General features: G+C 38.5%; 1 protein-coding gene and 1 long non-coding RNA gene across 19 annotated transcripts in view; one reads left to right on the forward strand and one right to left on the reverse strand.

Annotated features, from left to right (window-relative positions):
• LOC125961988 (uncharacterized) overlaps window positions 1–9,752 on the reverse strand; it is an 82,077-nt gene extending 72,325 nt beyond the window's left edge. The window contains exon 1 of the long non-coding RNA XR_007473241.1: window positions 9,535–9,752. This is a non-coding gene — a long non-coding RNA (uncharacterized LOC125961988). The remainder of the gene's footprint in view (window positions 1–9,534) is intronic.
• Window positions 9,746–13,659, forward strand: part of SUPT20H (SPT20 homolog, SAGA complex component) — a 39,606-nt gene continuing 35,692 nt past the window's right edge. For 10 of the 18 annotated variants that reach the window (XM_033410057.2, XM_033410066.2, XM_033410068.2 and 7 more), the window contains exons 1-2: window positions 9,957–10,161; window positions 12,301–12,396. In XM_033410057.2, coding sequence (XP_033265948.1) covers window positions 12,394–12,396 — 3 coding nt within the window. In that variant the 5' untranslated portion in view covers window positions 9,957–10,161; window positions 12,301–12,393. Of the gene's footprint in view, window positions 9,894–9,955; window positions 10,273–12,300; window positions 12,397–13,659 lie in introns of those variants that run through there. The other 8 variants (XM_033410058.2, XM_033410064.2, XM_049701360.1 and 5 more) reach the window with 6 other exon arrangements.

Below are 13,659 nucleotides of genomic sequence, written 5' to 3' on the forward strand. Positions count from 1 at the left end.
ATCTATTCCCTGTTAAGGATACAGCTAAAAATCAGTCAGAAATGTTGCCACTTGTCATAAAATATTTTCCTTTGTTTTCTATCATGGAACTAGCCACAGTGGATGCTAAGGTAGGTGATAAGAGAAGTATATTTGTTTTCAGTGGTTTCTCCAGCTTCTTCTTAGGAGAACTTATCATTGGATGAATCTCGTTTGCAGGCCTTCCAAACAAATTTACAGATCTCTATAGGGTTGATGGACAATTATGTCCATGGGTAGTGGGTACTTCAAATGGTGGCAAGCAGTGTGTTTTCTCTGCCAAGATATATTTAGTTCCAGTGCAGTCAATAAAAAAGAAAACATGGCTGAGTCTTCAGTAAAACCTAAGAGGCTTCCTTCAATATTACACTGATTGAACTATGAAGATTCAAAGCCAAAACAGCTAAATATATACGAGAGAAAATAGTCCATGTTCTCAAGTAATGAAAAACATATCAATCTATCACATACTATATTCTTCGTTTGACTTCCAATTTTTATAAAAGCAGAAATAAAGTGCAGATATCTTTCAAGGCAACTTGAGAAACTATTACAAACTCAACTTAGGCACTGGTCCTCCCATCACCTTCATCTTATTCTCTCATTCTCTCCAAACAGCCTTCCCTTGTGTTTCAAAAAAAACCCTTATGTAGCTTATTAGCTCTCATAATTCAAAAAGTCCTTGAAATAATCTCTTTCTTGATAAAATGACACAAATGATGATCCAGAAGAATAAGCTTATAGGAACCACCGAAAAATCGTTTACCAGTTTATTAATAAAGGATATTGTAAAGGATACAGATGAACAACCAGATGAAGAGGTACACAGGATGAAGTACGTAAGAGTCCCAGGAGCAGGAGCTTCTGTCCCCAAGGAACTGGGGTGGCCCCACCCTCCTGGCATGTGGATGCTTTCACCAAACCAGAAGCTCCTCTGCCCATTTTTCAATCGAGTTGGTTTTTTTTGTTGTTGTCAGGTCATAGGAGTTCTTAATATCTTCTAGATATTAACACCTTATCAGATATATGATTTGCAAATATTTTCTCCCAGTCCATGAGTTGCCTTTTCACTCTGTTGATTGTGTCCTTTGAAGCAAAGAATTTTATAGTAGGAGAGGTTTTAAGAGCTGGGGTGAGGACATTGTAGACCACCTGGGTTAACTGGCCTTACCCAAAGGAAAAGTAAACTTGTCTTATCTTCATGACAGGGGGTACTTTTACAACCTGGAGCTAGGCACCCACGGTGGTTAGGCTCCTACTCTCCCAGTAGACAATGAGTGATGGGAGCATATCTTCCTTTATTATTACATTTCAAAGGGGAGAGAGGAGGTTAAAGCCTCTTTTTTTTTTAATTTACATCTCTGGAGGTTCCTTAAAAAACTAAAAATAGAGTTACCATATGATCCAGCAAGCCCACTTCTGAGCATATATTTGGAAAAGATGAAAACTCTAATTTGAAAGATACATGTACCCCAATGTTCATAGCAGCACCATTTATAATAGCCAAGACATGGAAGCAACGTAAATGTCCGTTGACAGATGAATGAATAAAGAAGATATGGTAAATATATACAGTGGAGTATTACTCAGCCATAAAAATAATGAAATAATGCTATTTGTAGCAACATGGATGAACCTAGAGATTATCATACTAAGTGAAGTAAATCAGAGACAGACAAATATCATATGATATCAATTATATGTGGAATAAAAATTGATACACAAATGAACTTATTTACAAAGCAGAAACAGACACACAGACATAGAAAACAAACTTATGGTTACTAAAAGGGAAGGGGAGGGAGGGATAAATTAGGAGTTTGGGATTAATAGATACACACTACTATATATAAAATAGATAACAAGGACCTACTGTATAACACAGGGAACTATATTCAATATCTTGTAATAACCTATAATGGAATAGAATCTGAAAAAGAATAGATACCTATGTGTGTACCTTATATACATATGTGTGTGTATATATATATATATCTGAATCACTTTTCTGTACATCTGAAACTAACACAACATTGTAAATCAACTATACTTCAATTTTTTTAAAGCCATTAAAAAAATCAATTCTAAAAAAAAAAATTACATATCAAAGGGGCAGAGAAAGAATTTACAAGTTGTCAGAAGTAAATGCTCTAAGAAAAGGGAAGTCATGAGCCTAGAGGGAAGAAGCCTGTCTAAAGTTTAGTTAAGCTGAGTGAACTGTAAGGCCATGTTGATGAAAATAAAGCATTTGGGGACATCAGAGATCAGAAAAACTAATTCCAACTGAGGAATCCCAGAAAGTGTCAGAAGTGATAACATTATGTAGCCTAGAAAGCAATATAAGATTCAGCAGAAAAGTTATTGAGGAGGAAAATAGAAAGTAAAATAACATCCCTAGAGAGAAACAGAGAGAAAGAAATGATATTTCATGACGAGATAGCTAATAAGACACCAGTGTGTCAAAGGAGTTATTGTGAAAGACTCAGTCTGGAAACATGGGTGGAATCAGACTGCTGAGGGTTACTATCATATTAAGGATGCATAATTTATTTTGTGGACCCTGGGGGCTCAATGAAAAAATTTAACAGCGGAGATATGACATGATCTGTGTTTTGAAAGTATGTAAAGTAGCTAAGCAAGGAGGAGACAGGCAGTAGAGAAAACCCTGCCTGTTGGGCCTTCCTGTTGTCACTGTGTGGCCTGCACAGCTGGTAGGTATTTCCAAAAAATGTACGAAAGTACAAAAAAAGAGTATAATGGCCTCCCATTCATAAGCTTCAACAATGACTAATCCATGGCTAATGTTGATTTACGTAAACCCACACCCATTTCCCCCACTCCTGTCCCCATGAATTATTTGGAAGCAAATCTGAAACATATCGTTTCATCTATAGACATTTCAGTATTTATCCTTGCAGGATATATCTTTAAAGAATGAAGATTCTTTTAGAAAAACAAGCCACAGTACCATTATCACACCTAAAAAAATAGCAATAATTCCTCAATATTTTTGGATATGTAATCAGTGTTCAAATTTCTATATTATCTCAAATTTTTATAGTTTGCTTTCAACAATTTCTTCGTTGGGTCTCCCACTCCTCTCTCTTTTCCTTTTGATATATTTGTGAGGAAACACTGTTATGTGTTCTGCAGAGTTTCCTATATTCTGGATCTGGCTGACTGTATCCCTGTAATGTCATTTAACATGTTCCTTTGTCTTCTTTATTTTTTGTAAATAACTAGTTAGCTACAAAGAGGTGTGACTGGATTTTTTGCTTTTTTGCAAGAGTCCTTTCTAGCTAGTTTCTCTTTCTGTGATGTTAGCAACCAATCAATGACTAGGTAAATTATTTCATTTGGAGTTTCAAAATGGTGAAAATCTGATCCTATTAATTCTGAATTTATTAGCCTTTATTTTTCTTTAAAAAGAAATTTCCACTCATGAATTAACTGAATCCCTTGAGGTACAGTGATTTATAAAAATAGGATAAATGTTTAATTCTATCTGTTTATTTACCAGTTTCCATTAGTATTAGTAACAGGAGATATAAGTATTTATCTATATCTATTATATTGTATACCATGTTAAAATAGCAGAATAAAGCAAAAACCTAAAATATAATGGTTACCAATTGAGGAAGGGAGAAACAGGATGAAGGAACTGGAATAGAAACTAAAATTTCTGAGTTTAATCTTATTTTATAGATTTTACTTGTAACTATACAATTATTTTAAATACTTATAAAAATAAATTATAAAATAATTCTTAAGAACTAAAAAAAGTTTCAATTCCTAAAAACAGAAGCAAAAACAAATATTTCCCTGTATCAAGTTGTTGACATAGCCAACCAGAAAGAAATTATTTTAAACGACTTAAAAAAACTCATAATTTGTATATGCATTTCCAGTAGTATATAGTCTAAGGACAAAAAAACCCTTCAATAGAAACCTTTAAATGTTCCAGTGATTATACTGTCGATGGTAGCATTAGTGTTGTTATTCTGAGATGGTTGCAAATGTTATGTGGGACAAAACAATCATCATTTTGATGCAGTTGGGGACCAACATTTTCAGTGTGGGAGAAAGGCTATCAGATGTAGGATCAAGAGGTTAAATAAAAATCTTATAGTACTGAATTTTTTTTTGTATGACAAATCTTGTTTTCTTACCTCCCAACCTTATTAAAGTTTTTATTTAATTAAGCCTAAAAGACTAATAAAAAAATTAAGGCACCGTTCTAGATAACCGTTTATCCACTAAAGCTTAAACTTTGAAATACATTTTTTGGACATATTAAACATTTATTACAGGTTTGAAGTTGCCTCCTTTTTTTCAAGGAATATAATATATACAGGTAATTGAGTTTGTGTATAAAATTATACTTGGCATATTAATTTAAATAGGATTTAAAATCCTAACAGAATTTTGTTTCTTTTATTTTTTCTTTTTCTTTTATTTACTTATTTACTTGTAAATGCTGTATTTTGTATCTCTAATACACAAAGTCCATTTTTCTTATTCTCATAACTAAAAAAATCACTATTCCATCTAGTGTTATTGTATTAGTTTGCCAGGGCTGTCATAACAACATACCGCAGACTAGGGGATTTAAACAACATAAATTAATTTTCTCTGAGTCTGGAGGCTGAAATCCAAGATCAAAGTGAGAGCAGGGTTGGTTTTCTGTGAGGCCTCTCTCCTTGGCTTGCAAATAGCCCCTTCTCGCTGTACCCTCACAAGGTCTTTTCTCTGTGTGCTGGCATCCCTAGTGTCTCTCTCTCAATCTGTGTCCTAATCTCTTCTTTTAAGGATACCAGTCATATTGAATTAGGGCCCACCCTAACAGCCTCATTTAACTTAATCACCTCTTTAAAGGTCCTATCTTCAAATACAATCACATTTTGAGGTACTAGACATTACCGCTTCTACATATTAATTTGGGGCGGTGGGGGGTGGTGGCAGCACAATTCAGCCTGTAACAGTTAATAGTAATTCCTTAATATCACATAGCCAATTCACATTCAGTTTTCTTACGGTTTACTACACTATGTATTGGGCAGATTGTATTATCATGCTGTCACTTTAACAACTTACTCTGTGCCTCTTTATTCAAGTAAACTGGTAGTTAGACCTAGGGGCTTGATTCAATTCAGATTCAATTTCTGTTTTTATGAACATAATTCATAAATAGTAATAATATGAAATACACTACATCAGGAGGCATAGTTTTAAATTGCCAGTCTGATAATTCCAACATCCATGCCATGTCTGGCTGTGATGCTTGTTCTATCTCTTTAAACTGTATTTTTGGCCTTTTAGTATGCCTTGTAATTTTTTCTTGATAGCTAGACATTATGTACTGGATAAAAGGAACTGCTGTAAATAGACCTTTAGTTATGTGGTGGTAAGGTTTGGGAAAGGGAAGCAGTCTACAGTCCTTGAATTAGGTCTCAGTCTTTTAGTGAGCCTGTGTCCCCGAACTGTGAACTTCACAAGTGTTTCTCAGATTCCCCCACCCACAGGTGAGACACATGGCTACAGTGGGCTGGAATTGGGTATCTCCTTTCCCCCAGGTCAGCTAGGCTCTAATAAAACCAGCAGATTAGGCTCTGGTTTACTAGTTTCCCCTGAGGGCAGGCGTTGTTAAAACTACAAAGTGCTCTGGTGTTTTCATCCTACCAGCCTGCCCTGTGGATCACACCTGCCAGCCTCTACAACTGCATGAGCCAATTCCTTAAAATGAAGGAATGACTCTAGCCAGAGCAATTAGGCAAGGAAAGGAAATAAAAGGCATCCCAACTGTAAGGAATAAGTAAAACTTCCTCAATTTACAGATGACACGATCCTATATAAAGAAACCTTAGGGCTTCCCTGGTGGTGCAGTGGTTGAGAGTCCGCCTGTCAATGCAGAGGACACGGGGTCTGTGCCCCGGTCCGGGAAGATCCCACATGCTGCGGAGCGGCTGGGCCCGTGATCCACGGCCGCTGAGCCTGCGCGTCCGGAGCCTGTGCTCCGCAACAGGAGAGGCCACAACAATGACAGGCCCGCGTGCCACAAAAAAAAAAAAAAAAAGAAAAGAAAAAAGAAACCTTAAAGAACACACGCATGCATACCACACACAAGTATTAGCACTAATAAACAAATTTGACAAGTTTTCAGAGTGCAACATCAACACTCAAAAATCAGTTTTTTTAATACATCAACAATGAATAATCCGAAAAGGAAATTAAGTAAAAATTCCATTTATAATTGCATTTACTATGGACTAAATTGTGTTCCCCCAAAATTCATGTTAAAGCCCTATGCCCCAATGTGATTGTTTTTTGGAAAGAGGGCCTAGTATCCTTATAATAAGAGACACCAGAGCTACCTTTCTCTCCCTCACCACCACATGAGGACACCCGGAGAAGGCAGTTCTCTACAAGCCAGGAAGACAACTCTCACCAGAAACCAAATCTGTCAGCACTGTGATCTTGGACTTCCCAGACTCCAGAACTGTGAGAAAGAAATTTCTGTTGTTTAAGGCACCCAGTCTTCTGTGGGATTTTGTTATAGCATCCCCAAACAGACTAAGATAGAATTCAAAAAAAAAAAAAAGAACAGAAATAGATAGAAATAAATTAACTAAGGAGAGGAAAGACTTGTACACTGGAAACTACAAATATTGTGAAAAAACATTAAAGAAGACTTAAATAAATGGAAAGACATCATGTTCACGGATTGGAGGACTTAATATTTTAAGATAACAATACTTGTCAAAGAGATCTATTATTAATTCAATGCAATCCCTATCAAAATCCCAGCTGTCTTTTTTGCAAAAATGAAAAAGCTGATCCTCAAACTCATATAAAATTGCAAGGGATCTGAAGAGCCAAAACAATATTGGAAAAGAACAAAACTGGAGGACTTACACTTCCCAATTTCAAAACTTAGTACAAAGCTACAGTGTGGTGCTGGCATAGGACAGACATAAGATGGACAAAGTAGAAGTAATACTCCAGAAACAAACCCATACATCTATGGCAAATTGATTTCTGACAAGGTTGTCAAGTCCATTCATTGCGGATAAGAATATTCACTTCAACAAATGATTCTGGGACAACATGCAAAAGAATGAAATGGAATGCCTACCACAGAATGTATATAAAAATAAACTCAAAATGGACTAATGACTTAATATAAGAGCTAAAACCATAAAACTCTTAGAAGAATATAGGGGTGAATTCTGTAGAACCAAAACTAAAATGGAGTCACTTATATTGGGGACAAAATGGAGTTGGACAACACAGGTGCATTAAAGAAACACAAAACTTTACCTTACCTAATGTAAGTTGCAGGAATTTACAGCCCTCCTCAGAAATCAGCAGAGGATGCCAGCCAATCCCCAAAGACCAAGTCTGCTCATGCTGTCTTTGGACTTCCTTGGTCCCCTGACACAACTACACTGATCCAAATAAGGATCAGCTGAAAAAGCCAAATTACTTCTGCATTTACCCTATACACACTCTTTAGTCTGTGAGCAACTCGGAACTCGTCGCTCCCATAGCCTCAAGTTTCTTGGCTTGCAGGTTGAAATCCTTGTGATAAATTCACTTTCTGCTTTGTGTAAAACGAAGTGCAGAGGTGGTTTTCAACAATCCTTATGACCTTGGATTTGGCAATGGATTCTTAAATATGACACCAAAATCACAATCCACAACAGAAAAAAATAGATAAATTAGACTTCATCAAAAATTTAAGTTTGAAAATCAAAAAACATTAGCAAGAAAGTGAAGACAACCTACAGAATGTGAGAAAATATTTGTAAATCATATATCTGATAAGGGTCTAGTATCCAGAATATATAAAGAACTCATAACTTAAACAACAAAAAAACAAACAACCCAATTTAAAAATGGGCAAAGGACTTGAATAGACATTCTCCAAAGAATATATACAAATGGCCAATAAGAACATGAAAAGATTCTCAATTAATATCATTAGCCATCAGGGAACTGCAAATCAAAACCACAATGAGATACCATTTTATACCCGCTAGAATGGCTATGATCAAAAACAAAACAAGACGAAAGTTTTGGTGAGGATGTGGAGAAACTGGAACTGTCATACATGGCTATCAGTATATAAAATGTCTCTGCCACTGTGGAAAACAGTTTATTGACTGCACAAATATTTAAGCACAGAATTACCATATGACCCAGCAGTTCCATTCCTGGGTACTGACAAAGACTCTCTCCTTGACTAAACTTTAGTCAGGCTCCTCTAAGCCCTCTTAGCCTCTACTTTAGTATCGGTCTTGTGGGGTCTGCATCAACCAGTTGTAGTAAGAATCCAGCTAGGTCAGTTTAGAAAGAACCCCTACCCGGGTATCTGATCACCCTCAATATCTGATCGGATTCTTCATGCCCCCACCGTTAATAGCTGATCATCCTGGTCTGCCTTCAGTTAAGAATCCTTTCAAGTCGGTTTGGCCAGAATTTAGCCCTTACACCTGATATTTCCTTTTAGGAAATTTCCATCCACTGTTTCCTCACCCCACCTTGGCTATAAATCCTTACTTGTCTATGCTGTTTTTGTAACTGAACCCAGTTCTATACTAAGGTCTCTTCTCCCTACTGCAATAGTTCCTGAATAAAATCTGTTTTTCTTACCGCTTGAATTACTGTCAGATTCCAGGTTTCTTTAACAGTATATGCCAGAAAGAGTTGAGAACAGGGACTCAAAACAATACTTCGACACAAATATTCATAGCAGCACTATTCACAGTAGCTCAAAGGTGTAAACAACCCAAATGTCCATCGCTGGATGTATGAATTAATTGGGGTATATACACACAAATAAGATGCAATATTAGCCATAAAAAAGAATGAAGTCCTGATACTTGCTATAAGGTGGATGAACCTGGAAAACATTATGTTATGTGAATGCAGACAGATGCAAAGGTCACATATTCCATTTACGTGAAATACCCAGATTAGGTAAATCCTTAAAGTCTAAAAGCAGTTGGGGTCTGCTAGGGTCTGGGAGAGGGAAGAATAATGTGTAATTGCTTAACAGGGGTGAGGAAATTGTTTTGGAACCAGTATGGTTGGTAGTTGCACGGAACTGTGAATGTACTGAAGCCTATTGAATTGTGTACTTAAAAGTGTTTCATTTCACATTCTGTGAGCTTCACTTCAATAATCATTTTTTAAAAGTTTATAACCCAACAACCAAAGTTATTTAAAGGTACAGAATTACAATCAGACATTGCAATGTGCTCTGGTTATTCCGTTCCTGAATCTTTACAACTCTTCAGTGAGGTGTTTTGTTTTATGGCATTAAATTCATTGGCACTTGATTGATAGACTATCATAGGCTGCAAGGCCTGCACTAGTAAATACAGGAATGGTGTCTTTCCCTTTCATGAGGATGGGAGGAGCAAGGAAAGCTTGTTCCAAGTTTCTTTCACTGTATAAATTAAACAGGGCTCCCTACCTCACAAAGAGCCACACGCTACCTCTCGTTTTACGGACCTGGATGCCGGACCAGCGAAAGCGCTCGTGAGCCTCGCCCCAACACCGGGCCTTAGTCACAAAAGGCCTCGCGAGGACCAGTCCCAGGCGAGAGCATCCTGGCGTCGAGCCTCCTGGCCGCGGCCCCGCCTTCCCACCTCTACCGCTTCCGCCCGCGGTCGCCCGCCCAGCGCGCCAATCGGAAGCGCGGGCGCCGTAACAGGCGGTCGGCTGAGCTGTGGCGCCGTGCGGGCAAGGGGGCGTGCGGAGCGAGCGGAGCGAGCGGCGGGCGGGCGCGTAGCCGGCAGCGCGGCGCCGAATTCGGCGCGTCGCGTTCTGGTCGAGCCAACGGCGATATCCTGAGGCTGCGGCCCGCACAGGTGGGCTGCGACGGGTGGCCGTGGCGCGCCTGCGGAGGACAGGGTAGGCGCGCGAGATTCGGGGTGGGGTCAGAGGTGAGCGAGCGGCTTCCCGAGTGGCTTTTCGCCGCTTCCGGGGCCCGGAGCCCGAGGCAGGAAGGCGGTGTCCCCAGAGACGCGGTGGGCCTGGTCGAGCCAGCCGCCCTCCCGGCGGTCCCTCCGTTGCCTCTCGCGGTGCTGCCAAGCCACGCTTTTCATCTTAGGTTTGACCCGTGGGTTCCAGTTACAGGTATTTCCGGAAACTCGCAAGAATTGCGCGTAGCGCTTCTTTGGGGGCGGGGTTCTCGGTGTCCATATTGAATAAAGGTTCGCTGCGCTGTGGAGTTGGGCCGTTTTTCAGGTAAAGTCTGAGTTGTAAACAAATGCTTGAGCAGTTGGAGGAGACTCACGTCGATCGAGGAAATCAGTGGGATTGATGGCGACGTTCAGAATTGATTACTGGTCCTCGCCGTGGTTCTCGGGAGTTCAGAAATAAACTTGGCGAATAGCTGCCGCTGGAAGCCATCTCCGATAACCACCACCAGGGAGGGGCTGCGTACAATGAAGTAGGACTCCCAATAGAAAGTGATTAGCACGATTTTCGGAGTCAGATTGAGTACCGTGTACGATGGGTGATAACCATAATGGTAAAAATAGGTCAAAATTAAGAAAAAAAATTTTATTAGTCTGAGCAGAATCGAGGCCTTTAAATGTTTTGCTTTCAAAAATCTAAAAATGGGGCTTCCCTGGTGGCGCAGTTGTTGAGAGTCCGCCTGCCGATGCAGGGGACACGGGTTCGTGCCCCAGTCCGGGAGGATCCCACATGCCGCGGAGCAGCTGGGCCCGTGAGCCATGGCTGCTGAGCCTGCGCGTCCGGAGCCTGTGCTCCGCAACGGGAGAGGCCACAACAGTGAGAGGCCCGCGTACCGCGGGGAAAAAAAAAAATCTAAAACTGGGTGTTGGATTGAGTGGTCTGGAAGGTTGTAAGATTTAGGAGAAAGAATCTTAATATTAAAAAGAGAGGTCTGAATTCCGGTCTAGTTGTGTGATCATGGGAAAGTCACTAGTTCTGAGAGCCTTATTCTGTAAAATGAAGACGATGATAATTACAATGGTTTTCTTCCAGGGTTCTAGTAAGTTCTGTATACAGTCAGAATGTTTGGTTTGTAAGTGGTTATTGTGTTTTTTAGTACTTAGTTTAAATTCACTAAGCCTTCCTCTCCACCATCCCCCACAATTTAGTGACAAGAGATAGTCATCATCACATTTCGCCTCTACCTAGTGTATCTTCATCTTTAGATTCAACGATCAGAAAATTTTCACCGTAAATTCAGCGTAAATCTTTCATGAGCTCTTCTAGAGTAGGATTACTGTCTTATTCGTTTTTTAAATGATTATTCCTGGAACCTGTATGGTGCTTGTAGTTTTTGGTCGTTTGTGGGGTTTTTCCTGTTTTTTCCACCCCCTCCCCTCCTTTTTTTTTTCAAACCTGAACTGGCAAAACTTAAGCTTTGGGTTCACCCAAAGCGAGCCAAAACAATTTAACACGGAAAATAGTGTTTTCTGTTGCTTAAAGATGTGCTCAGCTGTGTATAGACACAAGGAGTTAGGTAAAGAATTAGATTAAAAATAAGCTTTATTTAGCATCACTCTCAGAGCAAACATACTATTTCTGTGGGAAGCAGAGAGGATATAGCAGTCGAGTTAAACTGGCAGCACCTTTGAATCACTTAGGGAGTTCCAAAAATGGTGATCCCTGCACCCTACTCCAGACCAATTAATGAGAATCTCTGGAGGGTGGAGCATGGGTATCCCACGTTTTAAAGGTTCCCAAGGTTACTTTCTTGTGCAGCCACGATGAGAGTTTGTGTTAGAGGAATGAGGTTCTTCAGGAGTGTATCTTGTTTGCTTGAAGAGGGGAAAGGCTGGAAGAATTGGAGCTGCATTGGAAAATGTAGCCTGGGGCATTTGGGGGAATAGCATTAGAGGACTTTTATCAGCAGGTATGATGAAATGTATGATTTGTAAAGTGAACGGTGCAGTGACCACGGCCAGAGGGCAGGCTGTTAAAATAATCCAGAGTAACAATGAAAGCAGCAACTGTGATGATAGAAGAAATTAAAAAACATTCTCTCCTGGGTGTTAAACATTTTTAAGAAACTGAGTAATGATTTTAGCTTGCAAACTGTATTTTGCCCTACCTAGTTACAGCTTTTCAACAATGAGTGTATAGATTGTCATATAATGAATTTTATTGTTACTAATTATTTTTAAAGGGTCTTAGAAATATATATGCCTCAAATAATTTTCCTTGTTAATTACTAAGTAATCTCATATCTCTTGAGAGCTTTATGTTAATATAAGGGTTGTGTTATTTTTGCTTTTTCAGTACTCTAAGACTGGTTTCTAAAGGTACGGTTTTCACCCCACTTCATCAACGCACATAAGTTTTCTCCTTTTTGGACCTCTATTTTATACCACAATGGTAAGCTACACCTTAGTATGTTAATATTCTTAGAATGTTCTCTTCCTTCATCTCGATAAAGGTATCTGTACGAAACAGAAATATTCTTGTAAGCTGCCCAAGTTACCCTAACAGGGAAATTACTTAGCAATCACATACAAAATTTTCTCTACAAAATAGGGGACTCATCTCTCAGTGTTAAAATCATATCCAGATTACACAGATAATTTATCTGTTCTTATTTTTGTGAAGTATTAAAAAATAATTACTTCTGTCTGCTTTACTATAGTCGAAATCATTGGCAAGAAGGATGGGTATAAATACAAATAGTTTTGGGGGCATAGTTTTCTCATAGTTTAAAGTTCCTCTTAATTTAGATTTTAAAAAAATTTTTAACAACAAATGTAACCTGCTTACTGCAAATAACATTTAAGCAGCATTAGTTTTAAACTTCTAATGGCAGATTTCTACTTACCATTTAGAGTCAGTAAACATACTTAGGGCTGGGCATTTAACTCTTGCCTTTAAAGAATTAAAGACAAAGAAAAAAAAATCACTTTCTGTTTTAAAAAAACAGCAGCATTTGACAGAGGATAAATGAACATTAACCACCATGTTGGATAAACCTCAGAAAACATATATCTTCTCTTCTTGGGATCTTGCGTGTATACCCTTGCAGTGTTAGAGAAAAGCTATCGCAGTGGGGTTCTGACCTTGCCTTATATTTTGCATTCGTATTAGCCAGTCACTTCCCTCTTAAGTATTTGAACGCAATAGTGAATATAACGATACTAGTGTTTACATATGCAAGTATATCTCACTGGAGCTTTTAAAGTTTTGATATCAGAAGATTAAATATTTACTTGAGAAGACTGGCTGTTTGAAATTGTCCTAGAGTATACATTTGATTGTGTTTATTATAATTTTTTGATCTAAACTTACTTGAAGGTTTTATGGCCAAAATAATTAAAAGAACCTTGTGTTTTTGTCAAGAGTACATATTCAGAGTTATGTTTTTATGTTGGAAAATAGTTTATTCTCAAGAATCCCATCTTGAATCCTGGGAAACAGTTTCATGGAAATCTGCCCATAAGATATTTTAATAAATTAAATTGGTATAAATTTATTTTAACAAACTTTTGAAATACTGGCATATTTTAGACTTTTTTACTTAACTCCATTTAGATGCTTGATATGTAGGGGTTCTATTGCTGTTTAAAAAGCCCAACTAGGGACTTCCCTGGTGGTCCAGAGGTTAAGACTTCGCCTTCCAGTGCAGGGGAT

The sequence above is a fragment of the Orcinus orca genome, chromosome 18 (genome assembly GCF_937001465.1).
Source record: "Orcinus orca chromosome 18, mOrcOrc1.1, whole genome shotgun sequence".
Classification (NCBI taxonomy): Eukaryota; Metazoa; Chordata; class Mammalia; order Artiodactyla; family Delphinidae; genus Orcinus; species Orcinus orca.